Raw genomic sequence first — 24961 nt, forward strand, 5'->3', positions numbered from 1 at the left:
GACATCTTTCCTCAATTACAAAGAAACGATTACGGTTTCAATCAGGGCAGAGGCAACTCATCGGATGCTCACCTCTGCCCTGGGTTTAGCATGACCGAAGCAGCTACCAAATGGATGGCGAACACAGGACCAGACTTGAGTATGACAATTGAAGCTAAATGTGCTCGCAAGTTTGATCGACAAGGAGCAGGCTGGGTTTCTGTTCCGACCAAGTTAACACCCTTCGGAACATTGTAGACCAGTGGTTGAAATGCTTTTCATTGATTTCGAGAAGGCTTTCAACACTTTCAACAAAGAATGTATCTGGAGTGCTCTATGCAGGAGGAGCAAAACGGAAATAACACTCATCATTACAGAGCGTGATAAAATAAATTATGTTTCCAGGAAAGAAGGGAATAGAGGAGTGAGTTTCCACGGGAGTAGAGACACCCAACGAAATAGTAAATGTTAAGGGGATAGTAGTCCGGATAACTAAATGGTTAAAGCGCTGGGCTATATTAACGGAAGGTCGCGGTTCAAACCTCGGATACTAGTTGACTCAACTGTGAATGAGTATCTGAGTCAAATCAGGACAATAATCTCCGCCAAGCGAAATGCTGATCACATTGCCTCCTATGTAGTACACTGGTGTACAGTTACGGTCTTGAATGAAGTGCTCTAACATACTTCAAGGCCCTGATACAAGTGGATTGTCGCGCCACTCAATTTTTTTTCCGAATTGTTACAATCTCGGCAGATGCTGGATTTTATAATACCTAATACTAGCTCTATCTGCTAAGCATTAAGGCTCGCACGTACCTACCTGCTTAAAAGATGAAGCGGCTCTGGTGGTGGTGATCGGTGTAGATTAATGGGAGAATCCATCCAGAGCTCTCCGCAACATCCACACACCACGTGGTGTACTTCTGAACCAGACTGTGCGAGATTTCTAGGACATCAAGGGAAGCCGTGAGGGGTTTAGGTACAATACCTGTAGCTGCCAACCTATCAAGATGCCAAATTTCTTTAATTTCCCGAGCCAATGACTCATGGTTCATCTTCCTTCCGCTCAACATTGCTATTATGGGGGATAACAACATCAATAATATATATATAAACGAAGCGACCCATCTTGTCAACTAACAGCACCTCAGGCTTGTTGTGTGGTATATATAGCGATCAGTTAGAACTTGCCGGTCCCAATAAATGCTGTTGGCAAACCGAGCATGTTCCCATTATCAGTCCATACTTGTATGCAAGGTTTTGATGGATCGCTTTACATACAGCATTATGTTCGTGTTCGTGTATTGCATCGGTGCCATTACAATGCAGCCAGAAATCTCTAACGGATATATGGGATGTAACAAAAAAATATCTACGGTTTTCAGCTGCCTATCCTAAAACTACCCTACCTACCCTACTACCTCCACCTATTTCTCGAACGAAATTTTACTGATCTTAAGGTGCGCACTGATCTTTCACTAATAACGGATAAACTGATGAATTTATAGGGGACTGACAAGGAAATTATTAGCCTTGTATCGCGTTTAGGGCAAAGACAAGCAACCCCAATAGTAAAGAAGAGAACATCTTAACTCATGACCGGGTTAATATTATATATGTTTGTAAGCATACGAGTATATTGTTTTCGGCGGAGTGGAAGATCATATCAGCAAGGACTGCGAAGCTGACCCAATTTGCCTACTGTGCGAAGAGAAAGAGGGTGTGGACTATCGGCACATTAAAAGCAGCGCAAGCGAAATACAAAAGAGCCCTTAATTAAAATTGTAAATGAGGTTGATATAAATCAACTTCAACCACTGCCAGGTGGCACAGGATTTACTCTCGCAAACCATCCGCATAAAAAATTACATCGGCGTAATCGTAGTTAGTAAGCCATATCGAAACCATGGTGGTAGCATTTGTGTCAAAGACCAAACGTGCCAAGCAGCGCCATGGGCTTGCGGAAAACAAGCCTTCCAGGAAATAATGGGGCACCCAGAGGAAGGCTTCGTCAGAGCGAAGGTAAAAGAAGTGGAAGGAATGAAAAATATTGAGCACTCTGGCTTTGAATGCAAGACAACGTTAACCAATAATCATAGTAGGTGATTTTAATGCGTGGGCTCTTGAATTGGGCACCCCGACAACAAATGTGAGGAAACGTGTTCTCCTTAAGCATTCGGAGAACTGGACGTGATACTCGCAAATGTTGAGGCTTTGTACACTTTCAGGGGAAGAGGCCTAGGATCTATAGTGGACCTTATAGACGTGAGTACCGTTTTAGCCAGTAGAGCTGCGTGGCATGTCAGTGGAGACTATACTCACAGCGACCACCAGGCAATCTGCATCAAGCTCGAAAAAAAGCTCCCGTAGAATGCCGTGTGATTCGCTCGGGTGGACGACGAAAGCTTTTGTAGGGGACACGTTTTCTACGTCGCTCAAACCGGACATACCCCTAGATGGTACGGCTAGTGAAAAAGCCACGCAAATCACCCGATCAGTGAAGGAAGCATGCGACCCTACTATGCTCAAAAAACGATTGCTCCCCAGTAGGCAACCAAACTACTGGTGGAACAACGAAATCGCAACTTTGCGAACTGCATATTGCCTGGCAAGGAGGCTTTTTCAGGGACTCAAGGAGAAGCCCGGTGGCAACGGCCGAGAGGAGACACACAGACAACTTCGTGGCCGCTTAAAAGAAGCCATTCGAACGAGTAAAAAGAACTTCTGTGTACAGCTGTGTAACCATATTCATATAAACCCTTGGATCGAGGTCTACAGGGTAAGGCTGCGGAGATCACCCCAAGTGACGTATCCGCTTCTCTTGAAAAAGATTATTACCACTCTGTTTCCTCAACACGAAAATAGCGAAAGGCAAACCGTTATTCAACTCAATGAGAGTATAATACCTCCAGTAACTATGTAGGAGCTGCGGGAAATATGTGGTAGACGACGAAAATAAAACCTCAGGTTAGGCAGTGAAGACAAAGCCCGACCTTTTTTGCCACCATCTTTGAGGCGTGCGGTAGTCTTCGTCGAGTGGAAAAAGCAACAAGCGACTTGGAGACCCAGCATCATATCACCCTTGCTGTCTGCTGGATACAATAGGGAAGATTATTTAGAGCGTTATCTCGTTACCATCGTTAAAAACAGCAATGGCTTGTCGGAGCGCCAGTTTGGTTTCCAAATTGTTCACTCTACAGTGGGTGTAATAAACCGTGTTCACACTGGATGTCAAAAACGCATTTAATTCGACCAACTGGAACAGAATTAAAGGAGCGTTGGTTGGCATAGGTGTTCCCGGGTATTTAGCGAATCTTGTGGAAAATTACCTTTCAGAGAAGACTCTCTGTTACGGAACGGATGAGGGCTCCAAAATGCCTTTTGGCACAGTAGGGGTACCACAAGGGTCGGTATTGGGTCCCCTGTTGTGGAATATCATGTATAATGGGTGCTTGTTTTTCCCCTTCCAGAGGGGACTACCATTGTCGGCTTTGCAAATGATCTATCTGTGGTTGTTACAGAAAAATACCCAGAGGACGTGGAGGTCTACGCAATGAAAGCAATAAAGGAAGAAAAGTCCTGACTATGATAGAAGGAGCCGGACTGACCTTGACAGACACGAAAATGGAAGCGGTCTTAATAACGAACCGCAGGAAAAGGAACATAGTGAAAGTGGAAGTCGATGGATATACGGTCGTCTCCAAGCCGACTATCAAATACCTAGGGGTGATAATTGACACCAAACTGAGCTTTATTAAACATTTAGAGTATGCATGCGAAAACCCCGGGCACTTGCAAAAATGTTTCCGAATATTGACGGGCTGAAACTTTGTCGACATTCTGGCGAAAGAAATGAATGTGATATACCATGCAAGACTTATGTAGGGCACATAGAATGTAGAAATGTGGCTAGGTCAGAGTCGAATGATCTCTGGCAACGCAGATGGGCCGAGTCTACGAAGGGTCGGGAGAGGCACAGGCCCATTCCCAATATTAGAGTGCGACTTGAGCGGAAGCACGGGGAGACGAACTACCGCATTGACAAGTTTCTCACGGGAAACGGTAAATGCGGAGGATCAAGAACGTGTGATGTTTCACTGTCCAAGGTTCACAATGGAGAGAGGGGAGCTGAACCAAGCGTTGGGTAGGTACGCCAACCCGGAGAACTTAATTGGGGAGATACTGAGGTCGAAGGAGAACTGGCTTACAGTTTTCTCCGTAATCGTAAAGGACGAAGGCACAAAGGCAAAAAATGCTGGTCCCGCGGGCTGAGGCTGGAGAGACCGGGGCTGGTTTTTAGTAGGTGCGGATCCAACACGCGCCCGTTCTGTATGCGGCGTTGTTGTGGCGATTAGGCCCCGATTCCCTGATTTCTTGTCTACACTAACAGCTAATCAAAATGTGCTAACAGAAAAATTAAAAGACAAACGATCCGTATCTTCTATCTTAAATTTTTCTGTAATTTATTCATCAATTCTTATTAAATTTTTTTCTGTCCATAACGGGCCGAACTATTCAGTGTTTCTATTGAATTAAAATAAAATAATAAGGATCATCAACAAATCGATTCTGTCCTCAGGATTACTCCCTGCTTCACATAAATTTGGCAGAAAAGAAAATAATTTGAATAATAAACGATTCGCTTCCTTCAGGTGTTAGTCTTTGATTCACTTCCGAATACATTCTGCAATGTTAATGCTGCTTTCTGTTCATTCCACCCGGCGAATTCAATTCGCTGAGAACTTACAAATCAGCGCAGATCCACCCCTGACATCAGCTGTCAAGTTCATCACTTGTGTCAGATCGAACTGCAGCAGAACGGCAAGCAAGAAGGCATCAGCCGATAAGAGTTCGATAAAGTCTCTACAATAGCCCGCATAAAATGGTGAGTATCATCGGCGCCAGCGAAGCCAATTGAATTCCAGCACGAAAATGTACCCGTGGAATTCGGCAGCCTACAATAGTAATTTACTTACGATCCAGAGAACGGTAAATGTCAGCGCAAGAAAAATATTTTCTTTTGCTATTTTCCTAATATGCGGTGGCCGAGTGGGAGAGGACTTTTGTGACTTTTCATTCATTCGCTAAATAAGTGTTGCGCTACGCATTTACGCATTGTGCACTTAATTTCTCCATATGCGTTTCCCGCCGCTTCAAAAACTGCCCGCTTCGTCTGCACAGTGTCTTTCTTTGATTTGTGTGCATATTGCGTTTTCCTGTCACCAAATCTGATTATAATGCATTTCTCGCCTGCTTTTGTTTTGTTCCCCGCCGTCGGTGACTGTCGGCACACAGATTCCGCCAAATGGATACGACGATCAAGACAAGCTCCTGAGCGACGCGCTTGGGATCGTACGCAGCCAAGCGTTCCAGATGAAGCGATGCCTGGACAAGACTCGACTGATGGACGCCCTCAAGTGCGCCAGCACAATGCTCGCCGAACTACGGACGTCCTTGCTATCGCCCAAGAGCTACTACGAACTGTGTAAGTACAACGTCCGTTGACCTCCTAATGACATACCAATTTAGACAACTCCACCAATTGGCTGACGAACTTTTGCAGATATGGCGATCACAAACGAACTTTGTCACTTGGAATTGTATCTTCTCGACGAGTTCCAAAAGGGGCGGAAAGTGGCCGACTTGTATGAGCTCGTGCAGTACGCGGGCAACATTGTGCCGCGCCTGTACCTCCTCATCACAGTCGGACTCGTCTACATCAAAACAAACAGCGCCTTGAAGCGCAGCATTCTAAAGGATTTGGTGGAAATGTGCCGTGGCGTACAGCACCCGCTGCGCGGACTGTTCCTGCGAAATTATCTGCTCCAGTGCACCCGCAATATTCTGCCAGATGTGGTGCAAGCAGAAGACGAGAATGAGGGCAACGTTTTCGACGCAATTGATTTCGTCCTGATGAACTTCGCGGAAATGAACAAACTCTGGGTCCGAATGCAACACCAGGGACACTCGAGCGAGAAGTCACGACGTGAAAAGGAGCGCGAGGAGCTGAAAATCTTAGTGGGCACCAACTTAGTGCGATTATCACAACTCGAGTCGGCCACCCTGGAGACCTACCAGAAGCTAATATTACCCGGGATCCTTGAGCAGGTGGTAAGCTGTCGTGATGCTATCGCCCAGGAGTATCTTATGGAGTGCATAATACAAGTGAGCAAGATTTAGAATTTAGTGAATAATAGCTTCATTTACGTGTCTCTACGTTTACCAAGGTGTTTCCCGACGAGTTCCATCTCCAGACCTTGGACCCGTTTCTGAAGTCTTGTGCCCAGTTGCAGTCCGGCGTAAATGTCAAAAATATCATAATCTCGTTAATCGATCGGTTGGCTGCATATAACCAGAGGAACGAAAAGGTAAGTGTTCGTGCAAACAATTTTCCACATCGTTTGGCGATAATAAGGTTCCGGGTGTGCCCTATTGTTTACAAACTTTAAATATTGACAAACACGCATTGTCAATATTTTCTTCGCGGTGTAGATACTGTTGTGTAACTAGCCTAGATAGGGCACTCCAATAAGGCGGTCTAATATTTAAAATTGAATGAGAAACATCCGTGTCAAGTGCAAATGAAGCTGATAAGTCCAAGAAATGACATAATTCAAATAACATCTTCAATTACGTTGCGAAAGACGAACGATTCAAATTGTGATGATTTTTCTACATCCATCAACCTACATTTTAGCAGTGATCTGAACTTTGTGGTAAACTGTTAGAAAACCATCTGCTCTCGGAGGAAATTGATTTTATCTATTTTTTCTTTCGTTGTAAATGAAAAAACCGACGAGTCGCATTAAATTGATAAAGTTTACTTGCCCATTGAGCTCTGGCTTACGAATACGCTCAAAGGAATACAGATTTGTGGGCCAACATTTTTCAAATTTTAAAAAGCCGCCGATTTGATCATCGAAAATGGTTTATGATTGGTTCCTAGAATGTGCGTATGTTCCTCGATAAATTTATCGCCGGTTTTTCCAATTTGAATGACAACTTCGACGATGAAGCGAAATAAGATGGAGGAGAGCCTGGAAAGTACTCTCTCCCTTGCAGCATTATGCTTTTGTATTTTGGAAAGCCAAGTGAGAAGATCTGGAGTGCGAGATTCCGGTTAAGAAGCATTACACCCACCGAGATTTCCAATATAGAAGGAAAGGATGCTTTCTGCGAACAACTATACGAAGTTCAGGGGTGGTGAGATAATTGAATGCCAAAGTGGGATCTGACAACACCTTACTCGGGTGCGTAGGCGAGGAGGTAATGTTTTGGTGACAGTTAAGTCCTTGAGGGTTTTACGTGAACACCTGTCTGGAAGACTTAATCCCACGGTCTTCTTAGGACACGGATTGATTTTGTGACCACAATCAGAGCCGGCGCAAAACCGAGATGTCTGGAGTTCCTAATTAAGGCAGGCCTAGACCGGATACCGGCTGTTGTGCCGTTCATGATGGTGATCAGAGTATGAGAGTCCAGGGTATGGTACCAGTATACCCCTGGTGAGGTTTCGTGACCAATTTGCCACTTAGATGAGTCCCCGTGCAGATTCGGGTCTGATCGCCCTGATTAGGCCTTTGGAGCATTCGCTTACTGCATCACGGCCGGCTAGCCAAAGTGAGTACAGCGTCCCACGGTGCCACCACTATGGAGGTTCTCCTCGGCCACTTGGTTTTGGTTTTTCCATCACGTCGTCATTGCCGACACACTGTAAGAGAACAGGGCCTGGGTTTCGACTGACAAATAACAAACATTTAATCAAATTGACCACATTAGTAAATTGTGGAGATTTTATTATGCGCCTTTTGGTACCAAATTTATTATCTTTTCGTTCGTCAGTACCTCAGTACTTTTCCTCACTTTTCAGGTACTTTTCAACAGAAACTGAAACGAAGTTATATTTGACAATATTGTCATGATCATCAACGGCGCAACAGTCGGTATCTGGTCTAGGCCTGCCTTAGTAAGGAACTCCAAACACCCCGGTTTTGCACCGAAGTCCACCAATTCGATATCCCTAAAAGCTACTGGCGTCCTGACCTACACCATCGGGCCATTTCAGGCAGGGTATGCCTCGTCTTCTTTTTTTTTCTACCATAGATATTGCCCTTATAGACTTGCCGGGCTGGATCAACCTCATCCATACGGATTAAGTTACCCACCCACCGCAACCTATTGAGTCGGATTTTATCCACAACAAGACGGTCGTGGTATCCCTCATAGATTTCGCTGTTGTGTGGGCTAGGGAAACGTCCATCCTCATGTAGGGGGCCAACAATTCTTCGGAGGATCCTTCTCTCGAACGCGGCCAAAAGTTCGCAATTTTTTTTGCTAAGAACCCAGGTCTCCGAGGAATACATAAGGACTGGCAAGATGATAGCCTTGTACAGTAAGAGCTTTGACCCTTCGACTTGACCTTGAGCTTTGACGTTTCGAGCGAAACAGTTTTTGTAAGCTGAAAAGGGCTCTGTTGGCAGCCAATAACCATGCGCGGATTTCAATTTCAAAGCTGTTATCGGTTGTGATTTTCGATCCTAGATAGGAGCTCTTTGGTATGGGCCAATGATTTTCTGGGCGGCTTCTGGCGACTTATGGTTTTTAAGCTTTTCTTCTTCTATGCTTGCTGGTGGCAACATTCGCCCGTCATTTTCAGTTGGCGGAACCTCGCCGTTCATCAAAATACTCAACCCATCGCTCCAATATGTCCATTCTGTCGGAAATCGGATTTCCCTCTTTGTTCCGACAGGATGAACATCGAGGTGTGTAAAGTTTCATCCTGCCGATTTTTTGGTAAAATTCTGCGCCTGGATTAGTTGCTCCCTGCAATTTTCGAGTTGAGAGAGAGACCTGTTGATCCTCCCAGACTTCCTTTTTGTGTCTGAAGTAGTTTCTCCGCTCGTTCGTGATAGGTCTCTGTGCGTGCCCGCGTTCTTTGAGAATGCAACTTTACTCGGTTGCAGCATTCTTCCGTTCCGTAGCTAGCTTACATTCATCGTCGAACCAGCCCTTCCGACTATTCTTACGGCTGTGTTCAAGTATGTTTGTGGCCGTGTCAATGATAACAGTGGTTGTGAAGATCGTTTGTTGATGCTTCATCTCCAGGACATCTATTAATTGAGGATATTGTGACTTCCATTTTCCCCTTATAGGTGTTACGGTGGGCTGTGTTCTGAACAGTTTCAGTATTCACTCTCACCTGATTATCAGAGGGGATGGTAGGTAGTATTGTAATTTGAGCCCGGAGTACTATGCCAACGAGATTCTGATCCCAGTCTATATTGGCCCCACTATATGCTCTGACATTCATCAAGGCTGAGAGGTGCGGCATTCAATGAGCACGTGGTCAATTTAGTTGAAAGTGCTCCCGTCTGTAAAGGCCCCCGTATGTTTGTGAACCGCTTTCCGCGCAAATCAGGTACTTCCAACAACCATTTCGTGCCATACTGCTAACTGAACATTCCGCAGTCCGTTATCATTGGCATCCCTATGTAAGCTATGGGAGCCAACGTATCGCCCGAATATAGGCTCCGTCCCTACTACTTGGCTGTTAAAATCCCCAAATATGATTTTGATATCCTACCTGGAAAAAGTTTCGAGTATTCGTTCTACTGCTCCGCAGAAGGTATCCTTCTCTGACTCTGCAGTCTCCTCTGTAGGGGCGTGAACGTTAATGAGGCTTATATTTCTAAATTTGTCTCGCAAGCGCAGAGTGCATAGCCGTTCGCTTATGTTTTCAAAGTCGATAACAGCAGGTTTCATTTTTTGGCTGACTAAGCAACCTACTTTGAGCACTTGGTTTACTGGATGACTGCTATAATATATGGTGTGGTGGCTCTTCTCTTGGAAACCGGTCCCTGTCCAACGCATTTCTTGCAACGCTGTTACATCAGCCCTATGTTGGCACAGGGTATCGACTAGCTGCTTGGCAGCTCCATCTCGGTACAGGGAGCGCACGTTCCGTGGCAAATGCGCAAATCGTTATTCCGTTGTCGTTGCCGGGTTCGTCGTTTTCAATTCCATCCTTTCCGAAGCTCCTTCTGTGGCTTCGTAACATTGGTTTTGCGCGGAGGGTTGTCACCCCTACCCAACCCCCAACCTGAAGGACCAGTTGGTACAATTTGTCTTTTTTGTAGGCGCCGAAGATAGGGTTTAGTAGTAGAATTATTGGTGTTGGTTCAGCAGGCGTTTGTCAGGTTTTATGCATCATCATAGGTACCGATCCACGTTTCGCCCTGTGACCTAAACTATCTTTTGACCGCATTGACAATATTGTGAATGACCGAAATGCCGAACTGGTAACGTTACACTGCATGCCGTAACCACAACATTGGAGGAAGATATCCCGAACAATTTGACTTTAACGCAGACTACTGTGGGTAGAAAAGTTCCCGCCAAAACCAAATCGTTCATATCCGAAAATAACCAGGAAAATAGCCTTTTTTTGAAAGATCATGCTGTAAAACTCTTAGAATTTTGATATTCAGTTTGGTGGTCTTCAAGCTTGGTTCCGGGAATCAATTGAATTGGGGCTTCAAAATGACTAGAGTGGTATTTATTGGCTAGAACATGAAAAGGAAGTATACTTTAATAGGCATAGAACAATCGTTTCTTTTCCACTAGGACAACAAAACCATGTACACTTTCTTCTCGGCACTAGAATGGTTCTTGTATAATATCCCACGTCGACTATACATTTCTCCCCAATTGATGAACTTTAACTTGGCTGAACATTTGTAGCATTTGCTCGAACTGGAGATTCATAAACGGTACTGGTACAACATAACATCTTGATCTCCAAGATCCGCAATGCGCTTTTCATTGTCTTTTATAGTCGGCCAACATTCAAAACTATAGAGGACGACAAGGCGGACTACATTGCGGTACATTTTGGATTTAGGACGTTCGCTACGTTAATCACCAAGAACGCCGGTTGTACAAAGCCACTTTATCCAGATTGCTCTAATGTGTGAGCTGATAGCATTGATCCGAGATATTTAAATCGCTCAGTTCTGGGTAGGCCACTGACAGTTATAGTGCCTATTTCATTAGAATCGGTCGTCAAAAATTCTGTTTTATTCAGTTGCAATCTGAGACCGTGTTGCATGAGGCTATCATTCCATTTTTGGAGAAGTTGCTCAATATCAGTATTGCTATGAAACGTTAGGGAAACGTCATCTCCATAAAGCAGATTTGGATTTTCAGTGTGACAGCGTCCATAAAAAGAACAAAAAGGTAGAGCAATTTAACCTGGCACATGGTCAAACGCTTCTCTAGTTCAGAAATCTAATGTAAAGGCTTCTCACGGTGTTTCTCCATGTGTAATCGCACAAATCCGGCTTGGCTCGCGGTTATGCGAACGATGTCGTGAATACAGTTGGCAAGAATGCGATCAAAAATCTTCATGGTATGAGACAGCAACCGAATCGGGCAGTGCTCGTACTTTTTTCTTCAGTCAGATCCAGATTTTCGCTTTCTAGAGCTCAGACGCGATATCGTCCGGTCCTGTTGCGCGGTTCAAATCTTACTGGTGGCTGTGGAATTTGTATCGTGATTTGACGCCGACTCAGCTATAAATGAGTACCTGAGTCAAATTAGGCTAATCTTGGGCGAGCGTAATGCTGACCAGATTACCTCCTACAGGGTACTGTAGTATACCGTTACGGTCTTGAATGAAGTGCTCTAATACACGTCAAGGCCCTGATCCAATTGGATTGTTGCGCCAACGATGATTATTATTATAATGTAGGTTATGATATAAAGCATGATTCTGCCAAGCTTGGTGGACATTTTACTATTACCAACAAAGTTAAAATAGATCAAATTTGCCGCTTTTGTTCAAATTTACTGCAATCTAAGGCTTTTAATGTCAGGGCGACACTAGAGTGAACAGTCTGACATACTAAATGCACAAACAGTACGAAGTAGAAGAATAGGGCAAATGTCCACTTGAATATATAAAAATTACACAAAACCTCCAGCTTCTAGTACTCCAATTCCCTGCTTGTTCTTATTGTGCCAATAGTTTTGTTGCACTCGGTTATGTTAATTTTTTTTGTCGTCCTTGTGTGATCTGTATTACATTGGAATAAATGTTATTGTTATTTTATTGTATCATCTAATATATGTATATTTTGCAGTTTACCAACATTGTGTCACATAACACGATGTACATGGGAATGACACAAAATACAATAAATAAAAGAGTAGGGGATCTTTTCTTTTTGCTTGAACCTAAGTACGCTCAGTACTTTTATATGAGCGTACTTAAACCTGAATTCCACGCAAATCATCCGTAGGGTGTTGATGTGGTCGATGAATGAGGATGCAGAGCGGAAAGCAACCCGATCTGTGTCGATCATGCCTTCGAGATGTACCTTGACCCGTTTCAGGATCATTTTAATTATTATCTTTGCGATGACAGGGAGCTCCCAGAGACCCCTACAATTGTCGCACTCAAGGCGGGTGCATATCTCGGACTCTTAACTATCGTCCCTTTCTTCCACTCTCTGGCGAAGCTCTTGGATTTCCAGAATTTCGATATAAGTGGAACTAGCTAATCTGTAATAACTGCATAAGCAGCGATGGATAAATTTGCGAGAAGACCATCAAGCCCAGCGGCTATGTTCCATTTGAGTGTATTGATGGACGAGATGATTTATTTTATATTGAGAGGAGCAGTCCTTATCCACATGGATGGGGTTCATCTACAAGAAGCCGAACTTCGCCGAATATCATGCGGTTGAGAACCGTGAGAAAGGTGTCCTTCCACCTCTTCAGCTGTTCATTATCGTAAATGAGAGACCATCAAAAGATTTGCGACCACGTGCAACTTGTTTCGTGATGCGGTATACGACTATGCAATCATTACTACCTGCAGCAACTTCTGGTTCCCTGATGCAATAAAAAATCACATTTTATCATGACGCACACTACGTTGATCTTCCCGGGATTTCTTATGGTATTGGATTTTGTGCGGGTCAATATTCTCAGGCGGTTTATTCAATCTATGCGCCATTCCTTTTCTCACCTCTTCCTTGTTTGAATTACTCATAATCTTCGCCCAATGTCGGATCTCGTCCCCATGGGCTTTCTAACCTTTTTTTTTTGTTAACTGTCGCTCAGTCTATGTATAATCTTCAACAAAAGGGTCGAAGAATGCTACTTTCCTCATTTTTGGAAAAAGGCCTATCCTATCTCTCTTCTCTCCGGTTTTATCCTACGTTGCTTCCCGGAAGTCCACAATGGAGACTAGCAGAATTATATTCTGTCACCCATATAATTCTTCTTCTTGCAGACTTAACCAGGGGATGTCGAGGGCTCCAAGGGACTATAACATCTTTTCTCAAACGCCTCGGCTACGCTGATGACACCTTGTTCTCTCACCGAGTCGTGGACTTTAGACAAACAAATTGGAGAGGGAAGCAAGCACATTCGGGCTGACGATAAATACCAACAAAGTCAAGGTTCTAATTTTGACTGGGGTCATACTCTTCCTATCTGCATTAAAAGGTGGAGCATTAAAGACGTTGACCAATTTGTTTAGCTTCGTAGCATTGTTTGTACTGAAGGTGGCATCGAACTCGATGTTATCCGATGCATAAATAGCACTAGATTCGCCTTCGATATTTGCCCAAAATCTAGGACTGAGATATCTGCATTGCATGCATACATCAATATCAAGTTGCTGCCTACGTCATACAATGGAATCTTAGAACGGCGGACGATTAGGTCGCCCTAGGAGCACCTGGTGCAAAACAGTTGAGGAGTGCAAGTTCGCCGAGAAGATCTCAAGAGGGCTGAAGCACATCCCAATGAACCGGCAGCGATGGCGCGTGGGTGTGGTGGACGCATTTAGCCCCATTTAGGTTACAATGGCAACTATAAGAAGGCGGTGCCTTCGAAGGGTACAACCCAATAAACTTGCCTTTCCACATTTCAATTAATGGACTTACATTTCAATGTTTGTATTTGAAACATTCTCGAACGAAGATACTTTATATAACGTCAGCGTATGTGAAGAAAGAATATCACTTTCTCGATCAAAATAGAGAGGTTTAGTATACTGTTTTGTAAAAGTATATAGGGCAAAAAACAACTAAAACATCTTATGTAACGCATATTTTTCCCCTTTCCTAAGGGACATTGAAAATAAACAAATATGTGCAGATTGAGCTCCCACAAAATAATATATTGAAAACGAATTCCTACCTTGTTACGGTATGGGGCTTTGTTAAGATAGATCTGTAGAAGTAAAGAAGAATTATATTAATGTAATAATAATCGTTGGCGCAACAATCCATATTGGATCAGGGCCTCGAAGTGTGTTAGAGCACTTCATTAAAGACCGTAACGGTACACTAAAGTACACTGTAGGAGGCAATGTGGTCAGCATTGCGCTCGCCCGAGATTATTACCCTGATTTGACTCAGGTACTCATTCACAGCTGAGTCGACTGGTGTCCGACGTCAAATCACGATACAAAACCCACTTTCACTAGTAAGATTTGAACCGCAATCTTCCATATGATAGCCTTATGCTCTAACCACTCAGCTATCCGAACACTATTATATTACTATTTTTAATTACTTCGATCGTTATTATTATTACTCCTCAAATCTAGAGAAGATTACATCGCAACAACGTATTTCTTCACCTATATCCTCCCTTCGGATAAAACCACAACATTCATTATTGGTTCCTTCGACAACATCTACTCCGTACAAGAGATTGTCGAAGAACTGAAGATTTAAGGCACCTTCATAGGGCTATCCGTCAGGGTTTGACGACATCGTCACATTGAAAATGAAACAAGAGGGCCGAAGAGTAAACCTGTGGCCAATTCAGTGATAGCTAAGAAGGCTCCAAGACGGGTTTTTTCTTCTCGAAATAACCCGACGCCATCCACTCACTCAACCATCCTTGTCTTTCGCCAGTGTACAACGCAGTGACAACCCGAGTCCTCCAATCCCACATGCACCGTCTAACCAAGCCATCTCGGATCTCCAATTGTTCGCTGAGCAATCAGGGCGGTTCGTGATGAAGATCAAACTTATGACATCCAACAATAGTTGTTAGAATCATCGTGCTAACCATTAATTCTATAATCGATCGGGCTCACTGGCACGAGCTGAAATTGTTCCTAAGTGTACACAAGCCACAAATCGTGCTCCAGGTTGCAGGGCCGGTACAAACCCACTTTTCTAGATTTCAACCTTTTCCACACAGAAAGACATCATCCTAACCAAACCGCCTCATAACTCACCAAAGGCACCGCAACACTAGTCTGCGACAAATTTCTCGTAACACAACTCTTTTTTTTCCCGCAAAAGTCCTTAAATCCCTAGAGGTTACCACCGTCTCAATCCAAACTACCTCCAGCTCCGTATACATGATGACCTACTGTTCCAATCGAAAAATCGGATTTTGGGAGCTGATTTAAACGCCAAGCACACCTCTTTGCTGGACTCCCTATATCAATAATAAAGGTCGTAAACTGCACCACCGGACATACCCTGCTTCTGATAATGTTTCCTATTTTAGTCCCTCTCTACCTACAATGTAAGGAGAACTCGATATCTCAATTCTTCTTCGATCTTGGCTCTGTATACTAACTGCCTCCCCAATCTCGAGTTATACTCAAACACGCACAGAGATCCCCGCGACTTCCAGAAAACATATCTCCACCCAAAAAACAAACGCCCTTGCTAACAATTTCGCAAAAGCCCACTCCTCCACTTTCCATGTGCGTGACCAAAGTTTTGAAACTAACCTCAATGCATCAATTAAGCTCCTCCAGGTGGACTGGATTGCTTTAATATCTACTCCCTCCGATTCAGTTCCGCTCTAGAGTCATTAGCCCATTTGTGTTAACATTATTGCTTGCTGAACGTTCATTTCCCCTTGAACTGAACTGAATCCATCGGATAGCTTCAGACCTATCTCTACACACTGTTATAGACTTCTTGTTCGAAATTAATTTCAAGACACCTACAATAGCCTCCTTAACATAAGGAAACTCCGTATGACAAAACGGACTCCTTTAAAAGCTAAACAACACCGTTCAATGAAATCCTACCTCTGTAAACTAATATTTAACATCCTAGAAGGGCTGCAATTCCAAGCAAGTTCAGCAGTCGCTGTTCGCTCCTTACACCAATCCAGCTGGAATCACGTAAGGCTCTCTGCGATTCTTTATTCGCTTTTTACCGTGGATATCAAGAAACCTGCCCCTAATCCAATCAAAATTCCTCAATATGTCGACGACCTAATCCTACCTACAATTTACGTGACGGGGCTCCTCTGAATTTATATTTAGAGGAGCTCTACCCATATTTCACTTAAAAGAAGATAGCCCTCAACCCGCAAAAATATCAAATAGAGAGGTTGCTCCTCAAGGAAAGGCAAATTCTCCACCACTGCGCTGGCATATTTGAAGACGACGACGATACGATGTACATATCCAACCAGGTCCTCTACGAAATCACTCAAACTCCCACGTCCTAGCTGGGTACACTTTAAATCCCTTGAAAGGTGTCTGGTTCCTAAGCCATTATTTGCTGAGTGCCTGAGGATTGAGATCAGCTAGGACCAACTTCTCAAGTCCCATAAATCATCCTTTCCTACAACAGTGATAACCGGAGGGAAAGTAGATAGTCCTCTACATAGGTCGTCACTCCCACGTCCAATACTTTCCTCCACCCAAATAAAATAGCTCACGTCGTTCATAACCCTTCCCTCCCTAATCCCTTGCCCGTCTTGATCCCTAATCCCTCCCGTCTCTCCCCGACTCTATTTTAGAATTACCGACAGTAACGATTGAAGGATTTCGTTAACTTAACTTACAACACACAACGGAAATTAAAATTATTAGGTGACATGGTTTTATTTTAGATTTAGATTAAGTTCGCTGTTAAGGTTCCTGTTAGGTTAAGTATCTTTGTGATGTCCACATGCGTTAATAAAAAACGTTGTTTCAAGATTCTTTTCATCATTTGTATTCTTATTTTTCAGGCAGCTGGGGTCGAAGAAGGTGCATCCGTCATACCAGCAGAAGTTCAATTGTTCGATGTATTTAGTGTTCAAATAGCAAATATTGTCCAGGTACTGTTCAGAAAATTCAGAAAATATGTAAAACTCGCTAATGTTTTATGTCTACAGACGCGAACAGATATGCCATTAGAGGACACCATATCACTTCAAGTTGCGCTTGTAATACTCGCTCAAAAAGTATACCCCGATCGTGTCGATTACGTTGACAAGGTGTTGGAGACAACCACTCAAATCTTAGAACGATTAAACCTAAACAAGTAAAACATGACATTCCGAGGTAACTTCTAGTTGACTGAACGCTTTTCTTTTTTCAGCATTTCGCACTTTTTATCAGTCAATCAAGAACTATCCCGTCTCCTACGTATCTGTGTTGATTTTTACAATAATGCCCTAACCATCATCCAGTTGAAAAACTTCTGTCCACTACTTGACAAATTCGATTACACATCGCGAAAATCACTTGCACTTTATATTGTGATGAACATTCTAGAAAACGAAACATTCATTCCGACAGCCGACGAAACAGACAGCGTTCTGGCGATGCTGACGCCATTGATAAAGGATGAAGAAGATCAACAACAACAGCAAACTACACAAGAAAAAATCGATCCAGAAGACTTTGCTGAAGAACAAGGAATTGTTGCAAGGTAAGGTCACTGCAGTTAACATTTCAACTACAGACATGGTTCACGTACATACATTGGCTTGCTTATTGCCCATTGCCCTAAAAATGATATACTAAACATTGTTGTTTCCAGATTCGTTCATTTACTCGAATCTGACGACCCAGACATGCAATACAAAATACTTCAAGCAGCTCGAAAGCATTTAGGACTTGGTGGGCCGCAAAGAATTAAGCATGTTCTCCCGCCACTAGTATTCGCTGCTTATCAATTAGCATTTAAATACAAAAGCATTGCTGATAAAGATCAAATGTGGGATAAAAAATGCCAAAAAATCTTACAATATTGTCATAGCACAATAGCAGTATTGGCCAAAGCTGAATTGCCGGAATTGGCGCTTCGTTTGTATCTTCAAGGCGCTCTCATTATTGATCAAATCGCGTATACAAACCACGAAACTGTTGCCTACGATTTTATGACACAAGCATTTTCATTGTACGAGGACGAAATATCTGATTCAAAATCTCAATTGGCCGCCATAACCTTGATAATTGCGACTTGTGAACAGATGACCTGCTTTAGCGAAGAAAATGCTGAACCATTGCGAACGAATTGTGCTCTGGCCGCTTCGAAATTGCTTAAAAAACCTGATCAGTGTCGTGGTGTTGTTACATGTGCGAGTCTGTTTTGGAGTGGAAAGTGAGTAGTTTGGATAACAAATTTCTAAAATACGTTCGAGAAAATAACGGTTTTGCCACAAACTTTTTTTCACAGGAAAGCTGGTGAGGAAATGCGGGATGAGAAACGAACGCTTGAGTGCCTTAAGAAAGGAGCTCGAATAGCTTCACAATGCATAGATCCCAGTGTCCGGGTCCAACTCTACGTCGAGCTTTTAAATCACTACCTCTTTTACTTTGAGCGCGGAAACTCACTTATTACAGTTGCAATGTTGAATCAAGTAAGATGATAAAAAAGTGTAGAAGATAAAGTGCTCACAGTGTCCTTCTTTCAGCTTATCACTAAAATCAACGAAGAACTACCAACACTAGACTCGAGTGAAGAGACAAAACAAATTGAAATGCATTATAAGAACACATTAGTGCACATTAGAAGCCGGATGGAGTCGAATGATTCGACCCTGGAAATTTCATTCGCTGGCATTACATTAAACTAGGGTATGTTGTGAAATTATAAATTAACTAAAATAATAAAACAAATTACATAATATAGTTTAAAACGTGTAGAAGAACGCAATTGCTTTTAAAGCCATTGGCAATATTCATCAATTTAAATAATAATTGTATTTTAGTAAATGTATGTATTTGTTTAATATATAATAAACATTTATAATTATTTCAAGATCTTCCTTTCATTGCTACCTTCCCACTTACTAATTGGCAGTAATTTATTATAAGTGATAATTGTACATTAGGAGTTTCCTTTTTCTTTTGATACAACCATATTCCTATACATATCGCCGATGCAATGGAAAGCAAATCTGAGGGCTGTTTGTTGCTCTTTCACCCCTTAGACTTTTAAATGAGGTGATAATAAACAACATAAACTTCAATTCCATGAAGTGCATAATGTGCGACACATATTCCTCCATACTGGGTTTAGTCTCATTCGCATTATCTTTATATATTGGGGGATTTCTACAATCGAATTAAGTGTGAATAGCCTATCACAAAATGAAACTTCTATTCTCCCCAACTTCCAATATGTCACTTTCAATTATTCGATTTTATACATTTAGGTTCGACCCGGTAGATCAAGAGAACGAGCGAAGGAAACCTATTCAACAATGTAGGTGACTCCATCCCTCGCCGAATATCAAAACAAGTGAAATGGGGAAGATCAAAATCTAAACACTCCGGAGGTAAGACGCAATGAAAAGGGGAAACCTATAGAGGAGCACTATCCCTTAAGCACTGGGCACCAAACAAAGCAAACCAGAACAAAAGGCTTTTTTATTCTCAGTTCGCAAGTATTTACTTAGACAAAATAGTCTTTATTTATAAACTCTGCAAACGAACGAGCCAAAGATTGACAATGGGGCAATGGGAACGGGGTTATGAATCGATAAGGAGAGATCGAAGAGTTGGAAAGATTAATTTAGATTGTCCCAGCTAACGTTGAAAATAATCCAGAAAAACCTTTATCTGCCAACCATAGAGGATCAGCCGGCTGATCAAAACTGAAATTGTGGACAGTTTTCATTCAGGAATCTTGGCTAGTGAACGGGAGAATAGCTGGAATCGAGAACGTTGGAGATAAAATGATACATGGCGTATTCTCTGGCAAACCCAGGGCATGATATACAACAAATCCAGAATTCTAACGCTATCACTAGCTGACTTTTTTTAGTGACTTAGTCGCAATACGGATTAGATCAACAGGGGCAAATGCGAATGTGCGAGACTCATTACTAGCAGTCAGTCTACCTCACTCCCTTACAAGAGATGGTTACTATTTCTGGTACAGAATCTAGTTAAAGTCTAGTCTATCACCTCTACTGCAGTACCTTGTAGTAGATGAGCTGCTGACAATGACATCATACTTATGTCGGGGGAATTCCTGTAAGCAATTTCACAGGTGGTACTCTGAGTATTGAATGGGAGAATTACACTATGAATTTCAACAAGACTAGTCTCCTGACACTCATAAAAAGGAAAACGCGGGATGATCTGAAACTCCCAAAAGACTTTCAGATGAGGCAAGATATTTGGGAGTAATCTTAAACACGACGCCAAATACGAACAAACACCACAAGTATGTAATTAACGATAGCAATTAAGCTACGAAAGCCACAAATAAGACATATACTGTATGTATGCTTTTTCTTTATAGAACCTCTCCTTTGTGAGGTACTGATAACAGTCTATGGAGCGGTAACCGGCCACTTTATGTATTCTAATGATGATCCGTTGTGCATTCGTTAGCTTCCTGTATATGTCGAATTTAATGCCGTTGTTTTTCCTAATTATCTTAACCGCGAGAAAGAGAATTTCTCCGTTTGATTCCTATTGATTTAGTCCAGTATATCCTGCTTACCGACCTTTTGCACCATTACATTTGCATTCCTTTAGCGCCTTTTCTACTCATTTAATCGAACCGGGCAATGGGTTGATTATTAGTTCGAAGCATCCTGCAGATTTCAGCTTCTCGTTTACTCGCTTATTATATTCCACAATTACCAATGCGTTGTCTTTATTCGCTTTGGGGCAATGTGCATTCTTCTTTTTCAACTGTTCGACCAGATTGATTTTCCTGGAATGCGCTTACTGTCAGCCACAGACTTTAAAACTTTCGCCACATCACGCCTAATTTTATATTTAGTGTCTGATTCGAAATATTGTGTCTTACCTTTAGCGTCCATCACTGTTTTTTCCATTTTTTGATCCTGATATAATTGCGTAACTCATCCTTTTATTGAGCAGTTCATTTATCGTGAATCGGACAACCGATTTATTAATGACAACAGGGTATTTGGTTGTCATATTCTGTTTCGGTTGGGTTCTTAATAGGTCCGCTAGTTTTTTGTCATGGACACGTCTTCTTGGCTCCCGCACATTCCTGTGCTCTGGCTATTTTTTCGAGGTGAATCAAAAATGATAAATTTCCAGCCCCCTCTCTCCTTTTGCATCAAATGTCAAAACTTAACCCAGGAAGTGCTAATCGCCACCTTTCCTTTTATACCCTATATGACTACAATCAATAAAAAAAATGTACACTCCTTCTTGGCCCCATTCCCAACAAAAAATAATAAGCGTTTGATCGTGGTGACATAAAAATTGGGTTCCATGCAGAAGCAGAAGCCTGTGTTTGATTATAAGAAATAATATTACGCTCCAGTATCCTGCACGATTGCTAGATCTTAATCAACCAGGCGACTTATGAACCGTGCCTGTAAAAGCAATAACAACGAAGATTGGTTAAACTTCCGGAACTCACAACGTGAATATAAGAGGCTCGTTACGTGTTCGAAACGAGACTCCCTTAGAGGATGCTGTGAGGAACTGGAAGGCTATGGAGAGACGTTGATGAATGTGTCCTTAAAAAATTTAAACAGTCGCGTGATAAAACTCGGTGATTGTATAACTGTACAACCGACAAAACTTTGGCACATATAGGGAAACAGTGTTGTGGCGCAGTAGGGAGCGCCTAATACTTTTGATTTAACTTACGATACAGCCGTAACCTACAAGGACTTCGTACGCGTTGACGACAACTTCAAAGTCTGTGGAGATCTGATACATGAAGATATTTTGGAAGAGGTGAAAAACAGAGGACCGATAATGACAATCAATCATCAGACGAGGAAAGCATAACCGAAGACTAATTACTTCTATCCAGTTCAGAAGCAATCGATGTTTTTGTAAGCGAAATAATAATAAGTACGAAGAAAGAAACTAAAATAAAGTATATAAAGCATTATGCCATGAACTACATTACCTATTATAAGCAGGTTTTATAATATGTAAACTCATTAAACTCATTTAATAAATAATAAATAAATATATAATAATAATAATCATTGGCGCAACAATCCATGTTGGATCAGGGCCTTGAAGTGTGTTAGAGCACTTCATTCAAGACCGTAACGGTACACTAGGAGGCAATGTGGTCAGTATTGCGCTCGCCCGAGATTATTACCCTGATTTGACTCAGGTACTCATTCACAGCTGAGTCGACTGGTGTCCGACGTCAAATCACGATACAAATTCCACTGCCACCAGTGAGATTTGAACCGCGACCTTCCGTACGACAGCCTTGCGCTCTAACCACTCAGCTATCCGGACACTAAATAAATATACACAATACATCTATACAGAATGGTCCAAAAGTATTTTCGCACGTTTGAAAAAGTTGTGTTCTGTGCTCGTGAACCGCCGAAAATGCTCTGCTAACACCATAATATGTACAATAACGGTACAAATGAAACAGGACGGTGTTATGCCAGTACTATATTTTGAACGCGATAGAGCCAACGTGGAAACAGGAGTAGACGAAAACGAGGTAAGCGCGTAAAAGAGCGAGTGGAGAACAGGGTGTACCGGCTGTAGGCGAACGAGTACAAGAGAGAATACGGTAAACTGCCTCGACAGTGTATGCCCAAACATCATTTCTAACGATTGAACATCTACTGTACGTACGTACGATTTTTGATAAATTTGGGTGTTAAACCCAAAACAGAGGAATCCGTGGACAACAAGAGAGGAAGTAAGTTACTTCCCAAGTGGTTCGGTCTGTCGTCAAGTGGATGCGGACTCAGGACTCCCAGCATCCTCAACATAAAGTTTTACGTTCTTCGAGAAACACACTAGAAAATAATGGCGTACATTTGTTTGTGTCCATACGTAAAATGCTGTTTATGCGTGAGGAACGCATTTTCGTTATCAAAATATGCTACGTGCCACGAGTCCAGGCAGTTCTGAATGAATGACCTAACAACTTCATTACGGAAGCACCAACCGCCCACAATGTAAATTATGTGCGTAAAAAAATTAGGATTGGGATAATAGAGGATGTATCACGCTCCGGACAGCCGTTGAACCCACAGGGAAGAGAATTTACAACTCTTAGCCCAACTCATGGTAGATTCTCCTGAAATGTCTTCACGTAAAGGCTGTTTGCAGACGGACATGTCGCGATCCTCGTTCATGCGAGTTAGACGCAAATTAAATTTTAAATATCGCCCTGAATCAAGATGATCTTTGAATCAGTTGACAATCGAACCTACATTATTTTCAAGTATCCTGTGGTCCAACGAGAATCAGTTTAAGTTATCAGGACACGCGAATCGTCATAACTCCTTATATTGAAACTTCCCAAATCCGCATCCGACGTTGCAACAGCCGGCAAACCAGCCAGGATTAACTGTGTGGGGTGGAATTTCGGACGCAGGTGTTTATGGCCCTTACTTCTTTGACGGTAATCTCAACGCTCACAGCTACGCGGCAGATGCTGCAAAATTACTTCCTCCCAGGAATATAGCAGCTTCCCAATTTTGATGATCTGCAGGTGACGTATTCCAGGGACATGTTATCGGGCCATTGAATGGCTTCCCCATTCCCCGAACTGCCCCATGGATTTCGCTCGTAGACCACACAATCTACAAAAGTTGGAGGTGTACATTTATGACGCTTTTCAAGACATCGCAAATGATAGCACTGTGCGAGAATGCGTTCAACGCCTCGATGACTGCAGCAACTGCGACTGTGCGCAATTCGAACGCTAACGATAGACCCTAGGCAACATTTTGTACTCGCTTTTCTTCAATCGGTCTTTTAGTTGTTTACTGCGTTTTATTTTGATGTAAAGAGACTTTTGGACCATGTGAAAAGACTTTTGAACCACCCTGTACATATGCGCTTTCTTTAATTTTGGATAATTCGAAATTTTTCATCGGCCCCTCGATTTCAAATTAACCGAGTTACACTGTATTATTAACAAAGTTATAGAAGATCAAAGTTTTGTATTTCAAGTGAATTTATTGCACTCCAAGACGTGTATGACATCATCATCATATAAATTGAACTCATATGAACGGCGGACTTGGAGACATATCAAGGAATATTTTGAATTTTTGGCTGTGTGTGAGTGGGAAAACGTGCCTAGAAAGTTTCTCATACAAGATGAACACAAAACCTTTATACCCGCAGCGCCGAGCTTCCGGTATTCGACTTGTTTTAATATTTCTATATTTGTCGAATTTATACAATTTTCTCCGTTATTCAGTAGACATGTAGTCGCTGTTTTCCCGAGGCCGTTTTCCACATGTTTGGTTTTGTTCGGTTTTTACAACTTCTAATAGATCAAAATTCTAAAAATCATTGTGTAATTTTAACAAATCTCAAAATGACCAAAAAACTGTTTCGGAAAAACAAAGCCAACGTATCACCAATTAAAAACATATTCAATTTTTCTGATTTGAGACATTTCAAATGATAGAAATCTTACCACAAAGTCGCCTGTGATCCTGCCGGGATGATGAGGACAAGGGCGATTCAAAGTCGCAGAGGCGGTTATTAAATTTTCAAAAGTACATTCTTGAAGACGAATAATGTGTTAAAAAATTGAAAGAAAAATTCTCAATTATCTTCGATAGTCACTTCGCAATCAATTCGCAGAAGTAGGCTTGAAATTAGACGACCCCTTGAAGACACAAAAATCTATGGTTGCTTACTTTCTTGATTGCGCTAATTTCGTTGGCTCCCATTCATGATTTCACACAGTACGTCTGAGCACTCACTAATAAATCAATTGTTTTTCTTGTTGTCATAGAGAAATTAAACAGCAAA

General features: G+C 42.3%; 1 protein-coding gene across 1 annotated transcript; it reads left to right on the forward strand.

The window, feature by feature from the left end:
* Positions 1 to 4769: 4769 nt before the first annotated feature.
* Positions 4770 to 19016, forward strand: LOC119661236 (vacuolar protein sorting-associated protein 35). Its single transcript, XM_038070465.1, has 10 exons — positions 4770 to 4971; positions 5278 to 5467; positions 5546 to 6147; positions 6210 to 6350; positions 16996 to 17085; positions 17143 to 17291; positions 17349 to 17681; positions 17793 to 18356; positions 18432 to 18615; positions 18670 to 19016. The coding sequence occupies exons 1-10, from the start codon at positions 4915 to 4917 to the stop codon at positions 18829 to 18831; spliced, it is 2472 nt and encodes an 823-aa protein (XP_037926393.1). The 5' UTR covers positions 4770 to 4914; the 3' UTR covers positions 18832 to 19016.
* The last annotated feature ends 5945 nt before the right edge of the window (positions 19017 to 24961 follow it).

Source organism: Hermetia illucens, chromosome 1 (assembly GCF_905115235.1).
Source record: "Hermetia illucens chromosome 1, iHerIll2.2.curated.20191125, whole genome shotgun sequence".
NCBI lineage: Eukaryota > Metazoa > Arthropoda > Insecta > Diptera > Stratiomyidae > Hermetia > Hermetia illucens.

Bases quoted from the DNA above. Each gene is read 5' to 3' on its own strand.
- LOC119661236 (XM_038070465.1), top strand. From the start codon at position 4,915: ATGTACCCGTGGAATTCGGCAGCCTACAATAGTAATTTACTTACGATC. The intron at 6,351-16,995 runs GTAAGTGTTCGT...CTTATTTTTCAG, and splicing joins ATAACCAGAGGAACGAAAAG to GCAGCTGGGGTCGAAGAAGG. The intron at 17,682-17,792 runs GTAAGGTCACTG...TGTTGTTTCCAG, and splicing joins GAACAAGGAATTGTTGCAAG to ATTCGTTCATTTACTCGAAT.